Below are 21,605 nucleotides of genomic sequence, written 5' to 3'. Positions count from 1 at the left end.
AGCGCACGGGGACTGGACGGGGCACGGCGTTCCTAGGGGCGTGTCAACGGGTCCAGCGAGGGGAGCTGAGCTTCCTGGCTGCTCTGTGGAGCTGCTGTCAGGAGGAGAAGCTAGAGGCCCAATGATGGGGTGGGGGCGGGGAGGGCAGGCGGGCGGGGGAACGTCACCATCTCGACGTGTGATCTAAAGTGACCTAGAGATGATCATTCATTTATCATCGAAACCTAATCCCGAACAGCGTTGGCTCCCCATCCTTCTCTCTGTAAACACATCTGATCATAAATAACTTAGGCGTCTCCTTGGCATTCAGGATTCCGTTCCGAAGGCTGGAGTTATAAAAAGGATGAAGGGTGCTCAGCGTGGAGAGGAGATGTCAGGTGTGTGTGTGTGTGGAGAGGCAGCTTAAGCGTCTAGTGCACGGCGCGAACATCAGCCGTCAGACACGGGCGGGGTGACCCAGCCGTACTTTTCATGAGTCTTCACCAAACTCTTAAAGGTGGCCTCGGCTTCCTTGCGACTGAAGGACTTTTTTGACTTGCCAGCTTTCCTACAGATCCGCCCCTGGGTGAGAGGGAAAAGATAAAAAGCAGGTTAGAGCCCAGCAGTGATCCCGATTACCGCCCTCTTTGTGAAGAACACTCACAGAGGCGGGGATTTCTGAAGTCCGCGATGAAAGGAGAGATAGGGAACACGATGGCTTTGGTATCAAACAGATGCAGTAATCCAGCGGCAGGCAAGCTTTTGGGGGAGGGAGAGACACATGTGCTGCTGGCGTCCTTGGAAGGCGCTCATCCTTGGATGCTGGCAGGCGGTCTCTGGGAGGACCAGCTTTATCAAAAGAGCATCCATGCAGAACGCAGCGCGTCGCCCTGGAGGCGAAAATGCTATTCTAACTTCTCTTCCCTCCCACCTCAGGGTGCCTTTAATTACAACTTAGAGATAACGCATTTATGTATAATCTGTGTATTTATACATTCACACACACACGCACACTTGAACACTCTGACTTTTCACATTCAAGCTCAGGAGCAATAAGCGACTTTCTTGTATTTCATGCTGCGAGGGAACAAGCTCCTGAGAAGACAGAGGGGCCATAGACACGAAGGCAGAAGCCTGGCCCTGAGTGTTCCCAGGGAGAGGTTCAGGTGAGGCCAGTGCTTCCCCTACACAGTCCCTGGGGGTGGGGAGCAAGGGAGAGGTTTGCCCAGCTCTCAGTGCCCGGGCAGGCCGTGGTCTGAAGGACGGAGCACGTGGGGCTGCAGTGAACAGAGGGTCTGGCTCATCTCGGCCCGGCCACAGACTCTAGACCATGAGAAGGAACCAGGAGACCCCACTGAGTGGCTGTGACTCAGGCCATCACACCCCTCGGGGAGCCCTGGGGAGGGAGGTTTAACTTGGCGGTGGTGGGGATGGGCGGACGAAGGACCACAGGAGCGGGGCGGGGCCGGACTCCCCGTCAGATGAGCTGTTGCTGCTCTTACTGCCCCCGGCTGGGCCAGTCCCCACGTGACAGCCCATCAGCAGAGACGCCGTCTGAGCCTCTCGGGCACACGTCCTTGCGCCCGACCTCCCTTCGCTCGCCTGTCCTGGCAGATCCGCTTCTCATCCCAAGCATCTCATACACACGTTTCGTAGGTGGGATGCAAACGCCCGCAGTTGCACCCACTAGTGAACACTCACCAGTGATGCGCCCCGGGAAGGCTCTCTGCATTCCTGACACGTGACGCACAACACGGGCATGCACCACCCGTGCAAGGGGACCCGGACGGGAACCAGGCTCACCCCCAGGGCCTCACCGCATACCTGCCCCCCGCAGAGGCAGCCCCCAGGTCTGTGCGGCTGGGTGCGTGAGATCCCCCATCCGAGCTCTGATGAACCACTGACAAGTCCCCTGGGTAGACGTCTGAATCCACGGGGGAAATGGCACCGATCCCCACGAACTGAGAATGGGAGGCTGTGTCGCACATTTAAATTCAGGGCTTCTAGTTCCTTTTTAACACGTGTTGTCTTTCCAACAGGGGGGACTCAGAGCCACGCCCAGCCGAGGAGTCAGCCACGGGAGCCCCTGTTTCGCTCTGTCTCCTCTGGCCATCTCTCTGGCTGAACTTTTCCCCCTGCCAGTCAAGGGCAAGACCAGCTCTTCTAATTAGCTGCTTTGTGCCCATACTCAGTCACTTCAGTCGTGTCCGACTCTCTGCGACCCCATGGACCATGGCCTGCCAGGCTCCTCTGTCCATGGGATTCTCCAGGCAAGAATACTGGAGTGGGTTGCCGTTTCCTTCTCCAGTGATAAAGTATGAAGCGAATGAAGTGAAGCCAGTCAGTCGTGTCTGACTCTTTGCGACCCCATGGACTGTAGCCCAACAGGCTCCTCCGTCCATGGGATTTTCCAGGCGAGAGTCCTGGAGTGGGTTGCCATTGCTTTCTCTGATTAGCTGTTTGGTCCACATCAAATAGGAGATCAAAGCAGTTGATCTCCTGCTAAAGGAAATCAACCCTGACTATTCATCGGAAGGGCTGATACTGAAGCTCAACCTTGCCCACCTGATGCTGACTCAATGGAAAAGACCCTGATTCTGGGAAAGACTGAAGGCAAGAGGAGAAAGGGGCAAAAGAGGACGAGATGGTTGGATGGCATCACCGACTCAATAGACATGAGTCTGAGCAAACTCCAGGAGATGCTGAAAGACAGGGAAGCCTGGTGTGCTGCTGTCCATGGAGTCAAAAGACTCAGACACGACTGGGTGACTGAAGAACAACAGCCATGTCAAATAAGCTGCTAAACGGTGAAGGAAAACGGGAAAAGAAGACAGGAAACCACCATGTACTGACTTCTAGAAACTCCCCGTGTCCTCTTGCTTTGCTTATGGGATGTAGTTGTACTAGATACAAAGGGACCACGAGAAGCTAAGACATTTACAGTCATCACTGTGTGAGCCAAGACCAAAGTCCAGAATTATTTCATTAAACACAGGCAAATGTACCTTTGCAGGGATGTCAGTATCAATTTCTACATAAGTGGGAGCAGGTATCAAGAGCTAATTTCTTTTGCATAAAACACCACAAGTTCTAACCATATCTATCATTCTTTTCTATGATACTGAAAATTTATGGTATGACTTGAGAATTCTGAACTAACGGCAGCCAGACAAACACCAGCTCACAATAACCTTGGAGTATTCCTGTGCTCTTGGCATGAACGTACACTTGGCTCATTCTTTGTGAAAGTCCCAATTGTTGCAGAAAACAACAGACAAAACCCCAAATGAACAGACCAGTCTTTGTGGCCTCTTCTCCCCGAGAAGAATGATGAACATAAAACACCAGCACCCAGTCAATTCAGCAGCTGGGAGACAGGGTCCGTGGGAGACAGAGTGCGTGTGTGGCAGCCGGGGTCTCGGCATCTCCACTGAGCTCAGCTGGCCTCCAGCACCTCCCCTCTCGCCTCGTGTCTTACGGCCGAGTTTGCAGCTAACAGATATTGCTGCATAGACCGCCTGTCCTCCTCTGATTGGCTACCTAAGCATCGCCCAGTGACACACTGGGCTTGAAAACCAGGGTGGCTGAGCTACGCTTGCTGAAATGTCCTTGAGGAGCCCACTGCGCCTGGAAGGTCAGGGGCACCCTCTCCACCTCGGGCCTCTTGATGGTCCAGGCCACTCGGACGTTGAACCAACTCCTATTCTTTTTTTTTTTTAATTTTTTTGACAATGCCATGTGGCTTGTGGGATCTTAGTTTTCCAACGAGGGATTGAACCCAGGCCAAGGCAGTGACAGCAATGAATCCTAACCACTAGACTGCCAGGGAACTTCTTTAGTTTTTAATTGAAGTATAGCCGATTAACAACGCTGTACGAGTTTCAGGTGTACGCAAAGTGATTCAGTTATACATGCACACACACATATACATGTGCACACATTTATATTAGTTCTCTGAGTACATGCGTTATGGACATATATTTTTTCCATTTTATATTATTACAAGATATTGAGTACAGTTCCCTGTGCTATGCAGTAGGTTCGTGTTTATTATGTATTTTATATATAGTAGCATGTTTATGTAAATCCCATATTCTTAATTTTATCCCTCCTCTGCTTTGGTAACCACAAGTTTGTTTCCTGTGTCTGTGAATTTCTGTTTTGGAAATAAGCTCATTTGTATCACCTTTTTCAGATTCCACATATGAATGATATTATATGGTGTTAGTATTTGTCTTTCTGTTTCTGACTCCATTTAGCATGGTAATCTCTAGGTCCGTCTATGTGGCTACAAATGGCAATATTTCATTCATTTTTATGGTGAGGAATATCCCACTGTATATATATATACACTCTATGTATATAGTAATATATGTGCATACACTGGGCTTCCCAGGTGGCGCTAGTGGTAAAGAGCCCACCTGCCAAAGCAGCAGACGCAAGAGACATGGGTTCAGTCCCTGGGTTGGGAAGAACCTCTGGAAGAAGGAATGGCACCCCACTCCAATATTCTTGCCTGGAAAATTCCATGGATGGAGGAGCCTGGTGGGCTACAGTCCATGGGGTTGCAAAGAGTCGGACACGAGTGAAGTGCCTTAGCATGCACGCATGCACGTATATTAATGTATATAATCTCCTTTATTCACTCATCTGTGCACGGAGACTTAGGTTGTCTCCATGTCTTGGCTATTGTGAACAGTACTGCTATGAACATGCGGGTGCATGGACTAAAGGGTTTTTGAATTAGAGTTTGCTCCAGACATACGCCCAGGAATGAAATCGCTAGATCATATGGCAGCTCAGTTTTTTAAGGAAACTCCTTACTGCGCCATGGGCTTCCCTGGTGGCTCAGACAGTAAAGAATCCACCTGCAATGTAGAAGACCTGGGTTTGATCCTTAGTTTGGGAACATCCCCTGGAGAAGGGGCTACCCACTCCAGTATTCTGGCCTGGAGAATCCCATGGACTGCATATATAGCCCACGGGGTCAAAAAGAGCTGGATATGACTGACCTTCACTCACTCACTCACACTGCTTCATCGTGGCTGCGCCGGTTTGCATTCCCACCAGCAGTGTCTGAGGGCTCCCTTTTCCCCACACCCTCTCCAGCATTTGTTTGTAGACGCTTTCATGGTGGCCACTGTGACCAGTGTGAGGTGACCCCTCACTGTGGTTTTGCTTTGTGTTTCTCTAACACTTGGTGATGCTGCGTCTCCCATTCTTCCTTCCAGGGAGCAGTCTCCTGGAGTCTGGACTCTGGGAAAACTGCAGCCTAACTTCTCTGACCCTCTGTGTGTGCGTGCTTCGTCGCTTCACGCGTGTCCAACTCTGTGCGACCCCATGTCCTGTAGCCCACCAGGCTCCCATCCACAGGACTTCCCAGGCAACAAGACTGGAGTGGGTTGCCATTTCCTTCTCCCTGATCCTCTGTACTGCTGCTGCTGCTAAGTCGCTTCAGTGGTGTCCAACTCTGTGCAAGCCCAGAGACGGCAGCCCACCAGGCTCCCCCGTCCCTGGGACTCTCCAGGCAAGAACACTGGAGTGGGTTGCCATTTCCTTCTCCAATGCAGGAAAGTGAAAAGTGAAAGTGAGGTCGCTCAGTCGTGTCCGACCCTCAGCGACCCCATGGACTGCAGCCCACCAGGCTCCTCTGCCCGTGGGATTTTCCAGGCCAGCGTACTGGAGTGGGTGCCATCGCCTTCTCTGGACCCTCTGTACGTCCCTCTATAAATCAGGGACAAGACCCACTTCACAGCAGCACTACGAACTTCAGATAAGATACTGAATTTCAAAAACATGTTGAGAGTTTTAAGGTGTACACAACGAATTAAGAACAGGTTTTCTTATTTTCCTAACCTGATGGTTTCTCTATCCGTTTCCATGTAACTAATACTCAGACAGTCTTTCCTGGAGATTTCCCTTCAAATAACTCCTGTTTTTCCCTGAAACACTTCCACTTTAATGCCAAAGGACCTGATCGGAGAGTTCACTCAGCCTACGTGGTAGCCCTGTGCTCTCACTAAGGGCTCAGAAAAGTACCCTCTCTCTTGATGACCATCAGCCTTGCTCCAGACTGTAAATGTACAGTTATACATAACCATAGGGTTCTGCCCCAATCACCTTAAAAAGCTCAAAATCTCGCTGTAATATTGACACCAAGCAGTGCTCATACGCACCCAGTTCCCTGGGGCTGCATCTGCCAAACACAGCCATTCGTGGGCGCTTGGTTTGATCTTTCTATTTTGCTCACAGATTTTTTTGTTTTGGGCGGGTGTGTGTCAATCACAATGAACCACATGAGAACACTTCCACAGAGCTAACGAGTGGCCCCAGCCTCACGTCCTGGCACCAGCTGCCGGGTCTGCTGCGGCTTCTGCTACCCGCAGTGTGCACGCTGGACTTCAGTCCGTCTGTGTCTCCTACTCATCTCTCGTTCATTCATTCGCTCACTTAGTATGTTGAATCCTGGGTGTAGAAAGACAGGGACTGCGGCCCCTGCGGCAGGGCCTAAGATTCATCGAGGGGAGAGAACTGAAGTGTGTTGTCAGTGCTGAGACAGGAGGGGGAACGTCAGGGTTCCTCAGCCCCAGCACTAACTGACAACGCGGGCTGGGTGAGTCTTTGCTGGGGGGTGTCCCGTGCACAGGAGGATGTTCAGCAGTGTCTGTGGAGATGCTAGCGGTACTACATGAGCTATGACATCCGAAGCGTCTCCAGATGTCGCCAGATGTCTCCTGAGAGATAGAATCACCCCCGAACGAGAGCCACCGGTGTATGGAATAAAGATGGCCCCGAGCAAGGGGGAGATGGTCCATCTCCATTCATTCAGCAAATGGTTGCCCCAGGTCCTCCCGGAGTTACGAACTGGGCTGGTTACTGGGACTGCATGCGTGCGTGCCAAGTCGCTTCAGTCGTGTCTGACTCTTTGTGATCCTGTGGATTGTAGCCTGCCAGGCTCCTCTGTCCATGGGATTCTCCAGGCAAGAATACGGGAGTGGGTTGCCATTTCCTCCTGCAACTGGGACTGCAGGGTTTTCTAAATTGGAAACGCTTCTGATCCTCATGGAACTTATAGCTCAGCAGGGAGGGTGGGGTCTACCTTGGGGAGAGGGAAGGAGAAGAGGTAGGGTTCATTGTCTGTGGGTTCAGAAAGATTTCCATGTCTGAAGACACTTGAACTGAGCCTTGAAATACGGGTGGAAAGTGTTTGCCAGGTGGGTGAGGATAAGGGACCCCAAAGTGCAGGTTGAAAGACATGGCTGGATTCAGAAAAGGATGGGAAGACACTTGGTGAAGCTAGGGTGTGTGTGTGTGTGTGTGTGTGTGTGTGTGCGCGTGCGCGCTCGGTGGGCGGGGGTGAAGAATTCAATACACCTGGCCTCAAAGCCCTGCTCCGATACCTCCTGGCTGTGTGACCTTGGATGTGTTAATTAACCTCTCTGAAGTGCAACTTCCTCACCTGGAAAATAAGCATAATAACAGTACTATATGCCACTGAGGTTTTATAGGGACTTGCTGGTGGGCTGCCATCTATGGGGTCGCACAGAGTCGGACGTGACTGAAGCGACTCATTAGCAGCAGCAGCAATGTATTAACAGGTGTAGGATGCTCAGCTCAGTGCCAGGCACAAGATGAACACAATAAATGTGGGTTTTCATCTTTGAAATCATCACAGACAATCTTATCCCTATCCTTTGGCAAAGTTAGTTTCGTTCTGCTCTCCTGGAAAAAAAATGTGTGGATATTATGATGGCTTATCCAGTCACAAAAACATCTTCAGGCAAGTCCAGTATTTTGTATTTGTAGGGCTGCTTTCCTAGCCCTTTCAGTAACATCATTTTAACTGGTTGACATAAACATATTCATTTGACATTTCTCACTTGATTAGATTTTCTTCTATTTTTCTTCTTTGCAAACATACTTTCATGACATTTTCATGGTTCACTTGCCCATGAATTACAAGCTTTGCTCCTTTAAAACTAGTAGGAACTTACAGACTCTTCATGCAAAGTTTTGAGGCTCCTTCACTCATTTCGTGTGTTGAATTACAGAGCGGCTGTAATTTGTTTTTAAAGTCTTAGAACGTGTGACTGTTAGTCTAAAAGCACTCGCACGCCCCACCCTCCCCCGATGTGGGTTTCAAGTGTGTGTAGTGCTCAGTGTAGACTCTCTCGAGGACGCCGCACGTGGAGGAGGCACTTAGACCAGACCTGTGCTTGGCTTGAGGAAAATACAGGAACACGCGGATTTGGAAGGAGGTCCGCTTGGAAAGACGGCAGTGATCTCACCTCTCTTTGAAGCTCTGCCATTCAAAGCGGGTCGGCTTACAAGTTCTAGAGGACAGATAAGACTCTGCAGTGAGCGAGACCACTTCAGAGCAATGCTTTCCCAAATCAAAGGGCGACTCTGAAACCGCTGACCAGCGAGGAGGGCACTCCTGCTGGATGTTGTCCACCGAGGCATCAGGGAGAGGCTGATGTGGCTGGAAACGTGCCGAGCTGGTTCCGCAGCCTTGACCCTGGGTCTGAGAATGTGTGTGTGTGTGTATGCTGCGTGTGCACGTGTACATGTGCATACATACGCATGCATGTACACGAACGCTCACATGTGTGCTTGTATGTGCACGTGTGTACGTGTGCGGCTACAGTGATGTTGTTTAAACTGCAGGGAGAGAAATGTAAGGGTTCCTGAGCTGACTGGAACCCAGGAGTCACCTGGAGGGAAGCCTCAGGCCTCATACCTGGACTTGGAGGATGGTCAGTTTATAGGGGGAGCCCACCGCTCGTCAGGGACCCCACCCAGCACCAGCCGAGGCAGGGGAGGGGGAGCAGAGGGGCTCAGAAGGGCAGGCAGTGAGGGGGCAGAATGATGCTGTGGGCACGTGCCGTGTCGCCACCTGAGCAGGTAACAAGCTGGTGCTGGAAATGGTTCCTTTTTTTTCCCTTTGGCTGGACCGCATGGCTTGCAGGATCTTAGCTTCCAGACCAGGAATTGAACCTGAGCCCTTGGCAGGGAAAGCACGGAGTCCTAACCACTGGACTGCCAGGTGTTGGGTTTTGACAGCATGAAAGCCCCTGATTGCCCGTGTGGCCCCTGTCCACAAGTGCAAAGGCATCCGCTCCGTGTCCGGCTCACGTCAGCTCCTGTGCTGCAGTGCTGGGGCTGCTTTCAAACACTGCATCTCATTACACCTCCAGACAACGCTCCGCTTCAGCGTGGTGGTCAGGGCTGGTCAATGGGCTTCCACTGACCGGCTGAACCTCCATCAGGCACAGCTGCTTCCCGCAGACCACCAGGTGAGGACCAGTGGGCCTGGGAGGGCATGGGACCAAGGGAGATGGCCCCGTGGCTGGGCCCGTGGGACACGAAGAGCCCGCCGGGAAAGGGCTTTGCCGGACCTGGGGGCCTCCCTCCCGGCAGCCAGCATGTCCGAGGACACAGAGGCTCAGCTCCCCACCACCCCGCATCCTGTCCCTGTGCTGGGCATTCAGGTCCCTGTGCCCTCCTTTTGGGTTTTAACCAGAATTCATGCCCAGCATGGCTCCTGTCACATCATCCTCACACCCCGCCCCAGCTATTTGTAATTTAGTCTCAGATCTTATTGGGAACATCTTTGGTGAGACACAAAAAACTAAAAATAGAACACTGTACAAATACACTCCTGGGTATTTATCAAAAAAAGAAAAAAAAAAAACCACAAACCACTAATTCAAAAAGATACATGCACCCCAAAGGCCATAGCAGCATTACTCACAATTGCCAAGACGTGGAAACAATCTAAGTTTCCATCAACAGTTGAATGGATAAAGATGTGGTATACATAAACAATGGAATATTCAGTCAGTCAGTCACTTCACTTGCTGAGTCGTGTCCCACTCTTTGCGACCCCAGGGACTGCAGCACGTCAGGCCTCCCTGTCCATCACCAACTCCCAGAGTTCACTCAAACTCACGTCCGTTGAGTCGGTGATGCCATCCAACCATCTCGTCCTCTGTCATCCCCTTCTCCTCCTGCCTTCAATCTTTCCCAGGGTCAGGGTCTTCAGCCACAAAAAGGAATGAAATTTTGCCATTTGCAATAACATGGATGGACTTGGAAAACACTGTGCTAAGTGAAGTAAGTCAGACAGAGAAAGACAAATACCGTATGGCATCACTTATGTGTGGAATCTAAAAAGCAAAACAAATTGGTATATTAAAAAGAAAAAAACAGACTCATAGATATAAGAGAACAAACCAGTGATTACCAGTGGGAAGAGGGGAGCGGGGGCAGTATAAGGGTGAAGGTATAAGACATACAAACTCCTAGGTATAAAATAAGGGAATACAGCCAATACTTTATAATAACTAGAAACCAACTACACCTTCTAAAATTTTCAAATCACTATATTGTATGCCTATAACTTAATATTTTATATCAAGTATACTTCAATTAAAAAATCAAGCCTCTATATCCTCATTGCAAAATACTATAAAGATTCTGCTGCTGCTAAGTTACTTCGGTCATGTCTGACTCTTTGCAACCCATGGACTGTAGCCCGCCAGGCTCCTCTGCCCATGGGATTCTCCAGGCAAGCATACTGGAGTGGGTTGCCATGCCCTCTTCCAGGGGATCTTCCCGACCCAGGGATCAAACCTGCATCTCTTATGTCTCTTGCATTAGCAGGCAGGTTCTTTACCACTAGTGCCACCTGGGAAGCCCATAAAGATTCTACGATATATTAAAGGTCTTATTTTTATAATATAAACCAAAAAAAAAAAAAAAAAAAGACTGTGAGGCAGACTCTAGAAATGATCAACTCAAAACTTTCATCTCAGAAACAAAAAAGCTGTCTGTCTTTCTGGAAGTTACACCTTGAGGATACAAGGTCTGTCCTCTAACTCTGACACTGTGTACTAACTCATAGTTAAGACACACAAAGCCTATTAGAAAAGCGCGTTTCACAGCAGGCCGCTAGACCATCCCACTGGAACAGAGGACGCTGCGGGCAGTGCGCTCGCGGTGCTGGACGGAATGGACCCACCCTCGGTGGCTGTAGGTGGAAAGCCCAGACTCCTCCGCTCAGGGAGCGGCATGAAGCTTTGCGTGGGTGCACTCGTGGCTACACCGTCCTCTGCAGAAAGGCGCTGTGGTCCCTCTACCGGAGACGTCCTCACAGAGCATCGCGGGGCTGCACGCATCCACCTGAGGCGGGCAGATCGCCAGCAGGTGATGCCATGTCTAGGGAAGATAACTGGGTGAACCGGGGGACACCTGGGAGGAGGCCGGGGCTCTCTCCCCATCAGCACACAGCCTTTCGCTGCACACACCCCAGGAGCATTGCTCTTGCGGTCGACCCACCCTGAAAGACAGCAGTCCCCCACCTGTTTGGCACCAGGCACCAATTTCGGGGAACACGATTTTTCCACGGACTGGGGTGGGGTACGGTTTTGGGATGCTTCAAGTGCATTCCATTTATTATGCCCTTTCTTTCTGTTATTAGGACATCAGTGCCACCTCAGATCATCAGGCATTAGATGCCGGACATTGAGAATCCCTGCTTAAAGACAGGCCTGGTCTATCAAAGTTGCTGACGTGCAAAGGAGTGTATTTCCCATAGATAAACTGTATTTCCCATAGATAAACAGAGCAGACGTTGTGCGGGTTGCTGGAGACACCAGGGAAGGGAGATGGCCAGGGCTCGGCACGGGCCTGGCGGGTGGCACATTGGGGATGTCTGGACGAGAGAATGCTCTATGCTGTGCTTACTCGCCCAGTCGTGTCCAGCCCACCAGGCTCCTCTGTCCATGGGATTCTCCAGGCAACAGTACTGGAGTGGGTTGCCATGCCCTCCTCCAGGGGATCTTCTCCACCCAGGGATCGAACCCAGGTCTCCCACACTGCAGGCGGATTCTTTACTATCTGAGCCACCAGGGAAGCCCTGAAGGAGTGGATGCATGAATGCAATTGACCAGACTCGCGTGCCCTCCCTGGCAGGACCACAGGCCAGCTTTCCACAGCACTGACCCTCATCGGGGCCAAGGACGCGTGGCCACTGCCGTCAGGAAGGAAGGTCTTCTGGGCGGGAAGACTCTCCACTACAGTCTCTAAAGTGGTTTCCCAATTATTAAATGATCAATGTCTTCAGATAGTCTCTCTTGATTTTTGTGAACCTCTCAGGATGACAAAGTCAGCATCACTTTTATGTAAACCTGGATAATATTTAATAGAAATTAAAGTGAAGCCATGTTATTTAACCCAGTGGTGCCCCTTAGCTACTATTCCTCTTTCTGTGATTTCAGTTACCCTTATCAACTACAGTCCAAAAATACTAAATGGAAAATTCCAGAAATAAAAATTCACAAGTTTTAAATCACAGACTGTTCTGAACAGCGAGATGAAATCTCATGCCCGGGCAGATCTTGGATACACTGCAGGTTTGGTTCTAGGCCATTGAAATAAAGCGAGTATCTTAAAGAGAGTCACATGAATATTCTGGTTTCCCAGCGCATATAAAGGCTATGTTTACACACCACTCTAGTAAATTAAGTGCACAATTGCATTGTGTGTAAAGAAACAATGGAAACATTTAAAAATCATCATTAAGTGCAAAATGTTAGTCACTCAGTCGTGTCCGACTTTTTGTGACCCCATGGACTGTAGCCCTCCAGGCTCTTCTGTCCATGGGATTCTCCAGGCAAGAACCCTGGAGTGGGTCCCTATTTCCTTCTCCAGGGGATCTTCCCAACCCAGGGCTCGAATCCAGGTCTTCTGCACTGCAGGTGGATTCTTTACTGTCTGAGCCACCAGGGAAGCCCAAGTACAAAATAATGCTGTTGAAAAATCGGCACTGATAGACTTACTTGATGAAGGGTTGCCACAACCTTGAATTTGCTTAAAAAACAACAACAAACAACCCACATTATCTGCGAAGTACAGTGAAACGAGGTGTGCCTGACCGTCACCCGCAGTCCCACCCAGGCACCTGGGACGCGAACCCTCTCTGCCCAGCACTTCCACACGGAGAAGAAGACACAGTGTAGTGTTCAGTACTATCCATGGTTTCCCGAGTCTGCTGGGGGGCCGAGTGTGTCCCCACAGATAAGAAGGGACAACTTGATAACCGTTAAACCATCCTCAAGCCACTGGCAGCACCAAAGGCGCAGTTCATGGATATTTTTGATTCTTGCAAAACATAAGCATCTCTTTCTTCTACATTTTAAATAAAGTTCTAGCAATTATGGGATCTGTTTTAAGACAGATTGCACTTTCTTAGGAGAAGCAAACAGGGAAAAAGGAACGTGATGATCAGACTTTAAATTATGTAAGATGATTGCTTCAGAATTATTTTTTTCTGGAGGCTCTGCCAATAGTTCTGCTTAAGCAACTGGGTCCCAGTGGGTTTCACCAGCTGTGTGGGACACAGGCAGTGGCAGCTGGACTTCACTCTTTAAAGGCAGTCGTGGTGGTGGCGGTGGCTCGTCCCTGCTGTGCTGGGCACTGTCCTCAGGACCCGGGTTGCATAGACTCCTTAAGTGGGTTGGGGGGTGGTCCCCGGACCCCCACCAGGTGGGCTCTGCTATCTTCAGTCCATCAACCCTGATTCACAGGTGAGGAAACAGACACAGAGAAGCCAACCACATGCTCAAAGTCACACCGGATCCCCCAGCCGAATCCCAGGCCAGGCCGGCTCTCACATCACGGAGCAGCTCCCGGGAGTCAACGAGGGAACCAGGTACCAACCCTTCGCTGTGCAGGATGCTGGAGCCTGGCTGCTCTTGCTGGATGCGGGGCGCCGGGCTCCCTGAGCTCCTCCATCCCCTCCCTTCTGCACCCTTCTTCCCACCTGGAGCTCACCCCATGTGCACGCTCTGAGCTGATCAGGGCACCCAATCTGCCTTCGGCACCAAGCGTCTGGCCCTCCGGCCACCATCGTGGGGACCTCTGCTCCTGCCCGACTCTGGGGACCCTGGTCAGCCGGGCGCCTTCACCCCCCCAGGGGCCTTGTTCCCTGGGACGCCGGCATCCATGGTCTCCATCTGCTACACAAAGGGCGTGGGCAGAGCCGCTGGCCACGGGCCAGTCGAGGACGGCATGTTCCCGTCTGCAAGCTGGAGGGCCCGTTTAACACAGCACAGCTGCCGCTCCTGGGTCTGCTGCTTCTTAGCGGATCTTGGCGCCTGGAGAAGCCGGAGAGCAGACCCTCTGCCCTGCCAGGAGATCCCTGTGGGGGATCTTTATCAGCTCGGTCACGCTCCCCTTGACCTGGCTCCATCACAATCATCAGCCTTCTCACAGGGGCAGCTCCACGTCCTGGTGAGTGAGTAGGGCTCGGGGGTGTTTTCCTACCCACCGGACCTCTCGGGTCAGGATCGGGCCAACCCTCTGCCCCCAGCCCCGACACATGACATCGCAAGATGAAGACTGTGGATTACTTTATTCTTTACTCTGTGTGTGTGTGTGCACGCTTGGTCACTTAATCGTGTCTGACTCTTTGCTACCCCAGGGACTCCAGCCCGTCAGGCTCCTCTGTTCATGGGATTCTCCAGGCAAGAATACCGGAATGGGTTGCTATTTCCTCCTTCAGGGGATCTTCCCCACCCAGGGATCAAACCCAGGCTCCCGCATGGCAGGCAGATGGATTCTTTACCATCTGAGCCACCATGGAAGCCCAAGAATACTGCAGTGGGTGGCCTATCCCTTCTCCTGGGGATCTTCCCGACCTAGGAATTGAACTGGGGTCTCCTGCATGGCAGGCAGATTCTCTACCACCTGAGCTACTCAAGAAGCCCTGTTCTTTACTACTTCACTGAATTTCAGGAAAGCGGTGGTGTTCCTAATGACGTGAAATTTCAATTCTGCCCACTGGAGAGACCCCACGCCTGCCTTCCACCTGCTTCCAGTGGGATGGGTCTGAGAAGGCAGGGTCTGCGGTCAGCTAGGTTCTGTTTCTCAAAGTGCTGGGTGAGGATGGAAGCCATTGAGATGGGGACATGATGAAGCCTCGGACAGCAGCTCAGAACACGGTTTGTCTCTGAAGAGCCACGCAGACTGGGTCTCCGTGCACACGTCCTGGTTCACACATCATGCCCTGAGCAGGAACCCTGGAGTCCACAGCTCAGCCTCCCCCTGCCTCCCAGGTGCCGGTCACTTACTGCTGGACACGGTCACCAGGGCGACCACTGCAGCCTCTGCATGGACATCTCGGCCATCCAGCTTATCAACCTTCCAATCAGTTTTTCTCTAACTTCCCCATTTTCTCTTTACTTTGTATTTCTGCTGCTGCTGCTGCTAAGTTGCATCGGTCGTGTCCAACTCTGTGTGACCCCATAGACGGCAGCCCACCAGGCTCCCCGGTCCCTGGGATTCTCCAGGCAAGAACACTGGAGTGGGTTGCCATTTCCTTCTCCAATGCATGAAAGTGAAAAGTGAAAGTGAAGTCACTCAGTCGTGCCCGACTCTGCAGCCTACCAGGCTCCTCCGTCCATGGGATTTTCCAGGTAAGAGTACTGGAGTGACTTTGTATTTCTATATAAGTTTAAAAGAATTTTTTATTGTTCATACCATTTTAAAGGTTTTTTTCCACTGATAGTTATTATGAAACATTGGCTGCATTCCTTGCACAATACGTTCCTGAGCTTATCTTACACCCAATAGTGTGTACCTCCCCCCCTCCTATGTTGCACAAACCCCACCAACTTTCTGGTGCTTCTCTGGTGGCTCAGTCAGCAAAGAATCTGCCATCAGTGAGAGGGCCTGAATTTGATCCCTGGGGAAGGGAATGACAACCCACTCCAGTGTTCTTGCCTGGGAAATACCATGGACAGAGGAACCTGCAGGGCTACGGTCTACGGGGTTACGAGTGTTGGACACGACTGAGGGACTAAACTATCAACTTTCTAGGCAGCTGTTTCTCAAAGTCTGGAACATCCCCCAAGAGTCCCTCCCTCAGCCAAGGAGGCCTGCTGGGCCAGCCCTTCTGGTTTTGAAGGTGGTGGGGGGAGGCGAGTGGGGGCTGGGGCCCTCCTGTCCTAGGGGGAGAAAGTGAGGGACTCCTTGCAAGCTCCGCCCACCCCCCAGCCCAGCGCACCTGCAGGTCACCCCGAGTGAGGGCTGGGAGAAAGTGAAAGCGGAGTCGCTCAGTCCTGTCCATCTCTGCGACCCCATGGACTGTATCCCACCAGGCTCCTCTGTCCATGGGATTTTCCAGGTATGAATACTGGAGTGGGCTGACATTTCCTTCTCCAGGGGATCTTCCTGACCCAGGGATGGAACCGGGTGGGTTTCCTGCATTGCAGGCAGATGTTTTACCGTCTGAGCCACCAGGAAAGCCTGGTGAGGGCTAGGAGCCACGGCAGTGACCAAGAATCCCTAACGGGGCTGAAACCAGGCCCCTGAACTTGGCCTGAGATGCTGGCTCCCACGACATCACTTTGGCTTGGGGCGGGGGTCATGGCCTGAGCCCGGCTGTTTGTGAGGCTGCACTCTCCTGGAGGGTGCTCAGAGGTGGGGTGGTGGAGGGGAAGTCCAGGGGGTGGCAGAAAGAGACTCAGTCTGAGGCAGAAGGCTGTGGGGGCTGATCTGGGTCGGGGGCCATGTGGGAAGGTCTGTCCTGCTGGCCCTGCCCCCTCACACGACCACAGAGCTCTAGCACTGATGTGAGCCGGTGGTCCCCAGGCTCACAGGTAAGGCCACCCCTGAGGATGGGCATGGAGTGATTTCTGACCCCTCACCTCTCCTATGCCAAGGCGGGTGGGGCGCTCCTGGCCTAGGAATGGCAACCATCCCAGAGGCACCTAAGGCCAGTGAAGACAATGGAGCTTTGGTTGTAAAAATGGAAAATAAGGAGGCTCGTGGGCGGGTGGGCATCGCTAACAGGATGAGCCTTGAAACACTGCTCCAGGTATCGGAAAGAGCCAGGCAAGTGTCACCAGGAACGTGGCACGCGCGGGGCCCCTTTGCTTCCAGGCACGTCCACACACACTGGCCGAGGTCTGGGGTGGGTTTTGCACACTTTCAGGATGCACCTGTGTCTTTTTTGGGGGTCCCAAGTTTCCGTTCCATCCCACAATGAGTCAACATGGGGGCCCTGGCCAAACAGCCCTGTCCCACCTCCATGGCCTTAAAATGGGGTGTTTTGAAAACAGACCCACAGACAGAAAACAAACTTATGTAGCCATAGTTCAGATTCCACATATAAGCAATATCACTTGGTATCTGTCTTTTTCTGACTTACCTCCCTCAGAAATGGACTTATCTACAAAATAGATACAATTACGAATGGACTTATCTACAAAATAGAGTTACAGATGTAGAAAATAAATTTATGGTTACTGGGGGGCAGGAGGGAGGGATAAACTGGGAGATCGGGGCTGACATAGACACACTACTACACACAAATGTATCACTGATAAGGACCTGCTGTAAAGCGGGGACTCCACTCAATTCCATGTAATGACCTAAATGTATCGCTGATAAAGACCTGCTGTAAAGCGCAGGGACTCTACTCAATTCTACGTAATGACCTAAATGGGAAAAGAATCTAAAAACGAGTGGATACAGGAATACGTACAACCGGTTCACTTTGCTGTACGCCTGAAACTAACACAACATCATGAATCACCGACACTACACTAAAAATGTCAAGAAAAACCAGTCTATGTTTACCAAAGGGGAAGGCAGGGTAGGGATAAATTAGGAGGATGGGATTCACAGATGCACACAACTGTATATAAAACAGATAACTGACAAGAGCCTACTGGATAGCACTCAGTATTTTGTAATAACCTATAAGGGGAAGAATCTGAAAAAGAATATATATATATAATTTACATACATATATGAGATGTAGACTGAGTCACTGCGTACACCTGAATCTAACATGACATTGTAAATCAACCATACTTCAATATAAAAGAATGGGGAACTCTCTTTCCTGGGAAAAGTGGCCATCTATGTGTGAAAAACCTTGAGTAAGCAAGCAGCCTGTAGTAAACTTGAATCACGCCTGGTGTATTTGCCCGGAGAACTTGACTCTGACAGCTTTGTGTGCTGGCTGATAATGAGGTGCTAATGAGGTGCAGTGCTGGGGGTAGGGGCAGAGGAAGGGAGGCTGGGAGGAAGGGAGGCGAGAGTGGGAGCAGCCCCCGCCTTCCCTCCCCACCCAGACCCCTCCCCCATCCCCACCCAGACTGCACACACCCCCTCCCAGGACCCTACCGGGGCAGGCATTTCCCCACCCTGACTCCCGAGGACCCCGGCCTGTTCTGAGCCATGTCAGTGGTGCAAAGATATCCTAACACAGGAATCCTGGTGCACCTGACCTTAAAAACTAAGAGTGTTTCATCGGGTGTACTTTTTGAAGGGTCTTGGGGTGAAATGCAGCACCCATAACCAGGGCAGGTGCTGCAAGCCTGTGCACTTCCGCCGGTGAGCGTCCATCGCAGGCCAGTGTCTTGCTTCCACCGCTGGGGGCCTCTGCCCCTGCATTATGTCCCATGCCTCCCACCCCCCAGCCTGCCCCCCAGCTCCCTACACTGCCTTCCTTACACTGTTTTCTCATTAAATGAAGAAAGCGCTAGGAGTAATAAGAGCCCTACTGCACAGCACTCAGTATTTTGGCCACGTGCTATGAACACCTGCATAAAGATAAGGCTTGCAAACCATCAGGGCTACATACTGCCATCCAGCCATAGGCGGATGTCACACAGGTGCTGGGCCCAGTGCAGGTGAAACCCAACACCTGCCTTTTCTGTTTGCAAGAAAATGCAGGGCAAAGATAACAGATGAAATAGCTTACTCAGTGCTGAGAAGGAAGGGGTGGGCATCTTTCTAGAAAACACCATGTTCTGTCACCAGAAAACAGTCTCAAGATTGTAATCAAGAAAGGAAGTCGGTTCTAAACTCAAATTTCTAGTCTCTGCCTGAAAGGCTTAGGAAACTGACGGGCTGATTCAGGCTGACCTAATAAAAATTTAAGAAGTGATTTTCTATAAGCACCTGGGATGGCTATTATTGCTTTCAGGTCATTACTTTAGGGATGTTCTGATTTCAGCTCTTTATTTGTATAAGGGTGGTGCTACAGAATCTTTTCTTTTTGATTAAGTCAGAACTATAGTAAGTAGAGAAATGAATTCAGTCAGTGATTTTTATAAACATCACTGGGAATCTTCAACCAAAATAGACATACAGATGGGAATACCAGACCACCTTACCTGGCTCCTAAGAAACCTGTATGCAGGACAAGAAGCAGCAGCTGGAACTGGACATGGAACAACAGACTGGTTCCAAATTGGAAAGGGAGTACCTAAAGGTGTGTCCTGTCACCCTGCTTGCTTAGTATCTATGCAGAGAACATCATGTGAAATGCCGGGCCAGATGACTCAGAAGCTGGAATCAAGATTGCTGGGAGAAATATCAACAACCTCATATATGCAGATGACACCACCCTTATGGCAGAAAGTGAAGAGGAACTAAAAAGCCTCTTGATGAAAGTGAAAGTGGAGAGTGAAAAAGTTGGCTTAAAGCTCAACATGCAGAAAACTAAAATCATGGCATCCGGTCCTATCACTACATGGCAAAGAGATGGAGAAAAGTGGAAATTGTGGCAGATTTCATTTTCTTGGGCTCCAAAATCAATGAGGATGGTGACTGCAGCTACAAATATGAAAGACACTTGCTCCTTGGAAGGAAAGCTACGACAAATCTAGACAGTGTATTAAAAAGCAGAGACATCACTTTGCTGACAAAGGTCCATACAGTCAAAGCTATGGAGTTTCCAGTAGTCATGTATGGAGAGTTGGACCATGAAGAACGCTGGGCACTGAAGAATTGATGCTTTCAAACTGTGGTGTTGGAGAAGACTCTTGAGAGTCCCTTGGACTGCAAGGAGATTCCTAAATCAACCAGGGATCAACCCTGAATATTCATTGGAAGGACTGATGCTGAAGCTCCAATACTTTGGACACCTGATGTGAAAAGCTGACTCACTGGAAAACACTCTGATGCTGGGAAAGATTGAAGGCGGGAGGAGAAGAGGGTGGCAGAGGACAAGCTGGTTGAACGGCATCACTGACTCGATGGACACAAGTTTGAGCAAACTCCGGGAGATGGTGGAGGACAGGGAAGCCTGGTGTGCTGCAGTTCATGGGTCGCAAAGAGTTCGGCATGACTGAGTGACTGAACAACGAACAACAACAACATAAAGCTTGGGCCGGTCACAGTTCTGACAGAGTGACATGGATCAACTCGCTTAATCCACACCATAGAGAGATCTCGATACCCGCCCTCATGAGGAGGAAACAGGCTCAGAGTTAAACAGCCCGTGGTCACACTGCAGGTGGAGCTGGAATCTGAATGCTCAGATGGTAACGAATCTGCCTGCAATGTGGGAGACCTGGGTTGGGAAGATCCCCTGGAGGAGGAAATGGCAACCCACTCCAGTATTCCTGCCTGGAGAATCCCATGGACAGAGGAGCCTGGTGGGCTACGGTCCTCGGGGTTGCAGAGTCGGACATGACTGCCTGGCTACCGTTCTCACTTTCCCTGCCCACCATGGATCTGCTGTACCAGGTAAAGCAATCCTCACTGATGCAGACATAAAAGCTGAGTGGCTCCCACCCACACGTGCCTAGGTTATCAGCAGGTTTGCACAATATCGGTCCAATCTTTAGTTGAGCAGTTCACAATTGTATTTAAATGTTAAATAGATTTCTAAAGGCAATAAACCCCGTTGCACCAATCCCTTTAACAGAAAGGATAGCTTTATTTCTTTATATCAGACTGTTGGATCCTTTCCTAGCCTCACCCCCTCCTCTCACGGTAATCAGGGTTATACTTGTTTCCTTTCATTGTTTGCCCAAATTAATTTTCCTCTTTTGTACAAAGGGACTGAACTTTGGGGCCAGCGGAAGAAGTGTATCCCTCCCTCCAATCCCTCCCGTGAGGACACGGGTCTGTTATTACACACAGTGAGTAGGGGGCTTGTCTTTTCTCAAAACTTGTTGCATGCTGAAAACGGCAGACACGGAACCTCCCCTCCCCTCCCCTCCGGGGACACGTGTGTATTACAAGCTGGCTGCCAGGCATGCCGAAGGGCGGGCGTCGTGATGGAGAGAGAGGTGCCAGGTTGGCTGATGCCTGACCTGTGGGTACCTTCTACTTTATAATGCTGTGTAAACGAAACCTGTTCTACAAGTCGACAGCGATCCCTGCAAAGCCTGCTATGGTTTCTACATCATTTTCAACCGACCTTTCTCATTTATGTCTTGCTCTTTGGCGTGGCAGAGACAGCAACTATCACCTTCTACGGTAAAAGGTGGAAATGGTTGCTGGTAGATGGGGAGCAGGGTCACCCCGAAAGAAATGCGGAGTCACGACTGGAGCTAGGACCCCAGTGATTTGTAAATATCCCTCCCGCATTATCTAAGTAAGCAGCAGCTTCCTAGATCTACCAAACCCCACAATGGGACCAAAAGGAGTTTCTGATTTATACATTATTAGTTACATAATCTCAATGTTAAGACTACACCATGGCAAGTCGAATTAATTTTGTTTTCTTTATAAAGATCAAGTTGGGTAACTATTTGGTCAATATAACTGTACACAATAACAATTGGTGTAGCCAAAAAAAAAAAAAAACCAGAGTC

General features: G+C 50.6%; 1 protein-coding gene across 1 annotated transcript in view; it reads right to left on the bottom strand.

Annotated features, from left to right (window-relative positions):
* Window positions 1-6: 6 nt before the first annotated feature.
* Window positions 7-21,605, bottom strand: part of UBE2QL1 (ubiquitin-conjugating enzyme E2Q family-like 1) — a 55,756-nt gene continuing 34,157 nt past the window's right edge. The window contains exons 5-6 of the mRNA XM_010857118.1: window positions 14,212-14,223; window positions 7-561 (exon numbers count right to left, since the gene is read on the bottom strand). Coding sequence (XP_010855420.1) covers window positions 430-561; window positions 14,212-14,223 — 144 coding nt within the window. The 3' untranslated portion in view covers window positions 7-429. The remainder of the gene's footprint in view (window positions 562-14,211; window positions 14,224-21,605) is intronic.

Source organism: Bison bison, unplaced genomic scaffold, assembly GCF_000754665.1.
Source record: "Bison bison bison isolate TAMUID 2011002044 unplaced genomic scaffold, Bison_UMD1.0 scf7180017864377, whole genome shotgun sequence".
Taxonomy (NCBI): domain Eukaryota; kingdom Metazoa; phylum Chordata; class Mammalia; order Artiodactyla; family Bovidae; genus Bison; species Bison bison.
This window is presented reverse-complemented; position numbering and strand designations above follow the sequence as displayed.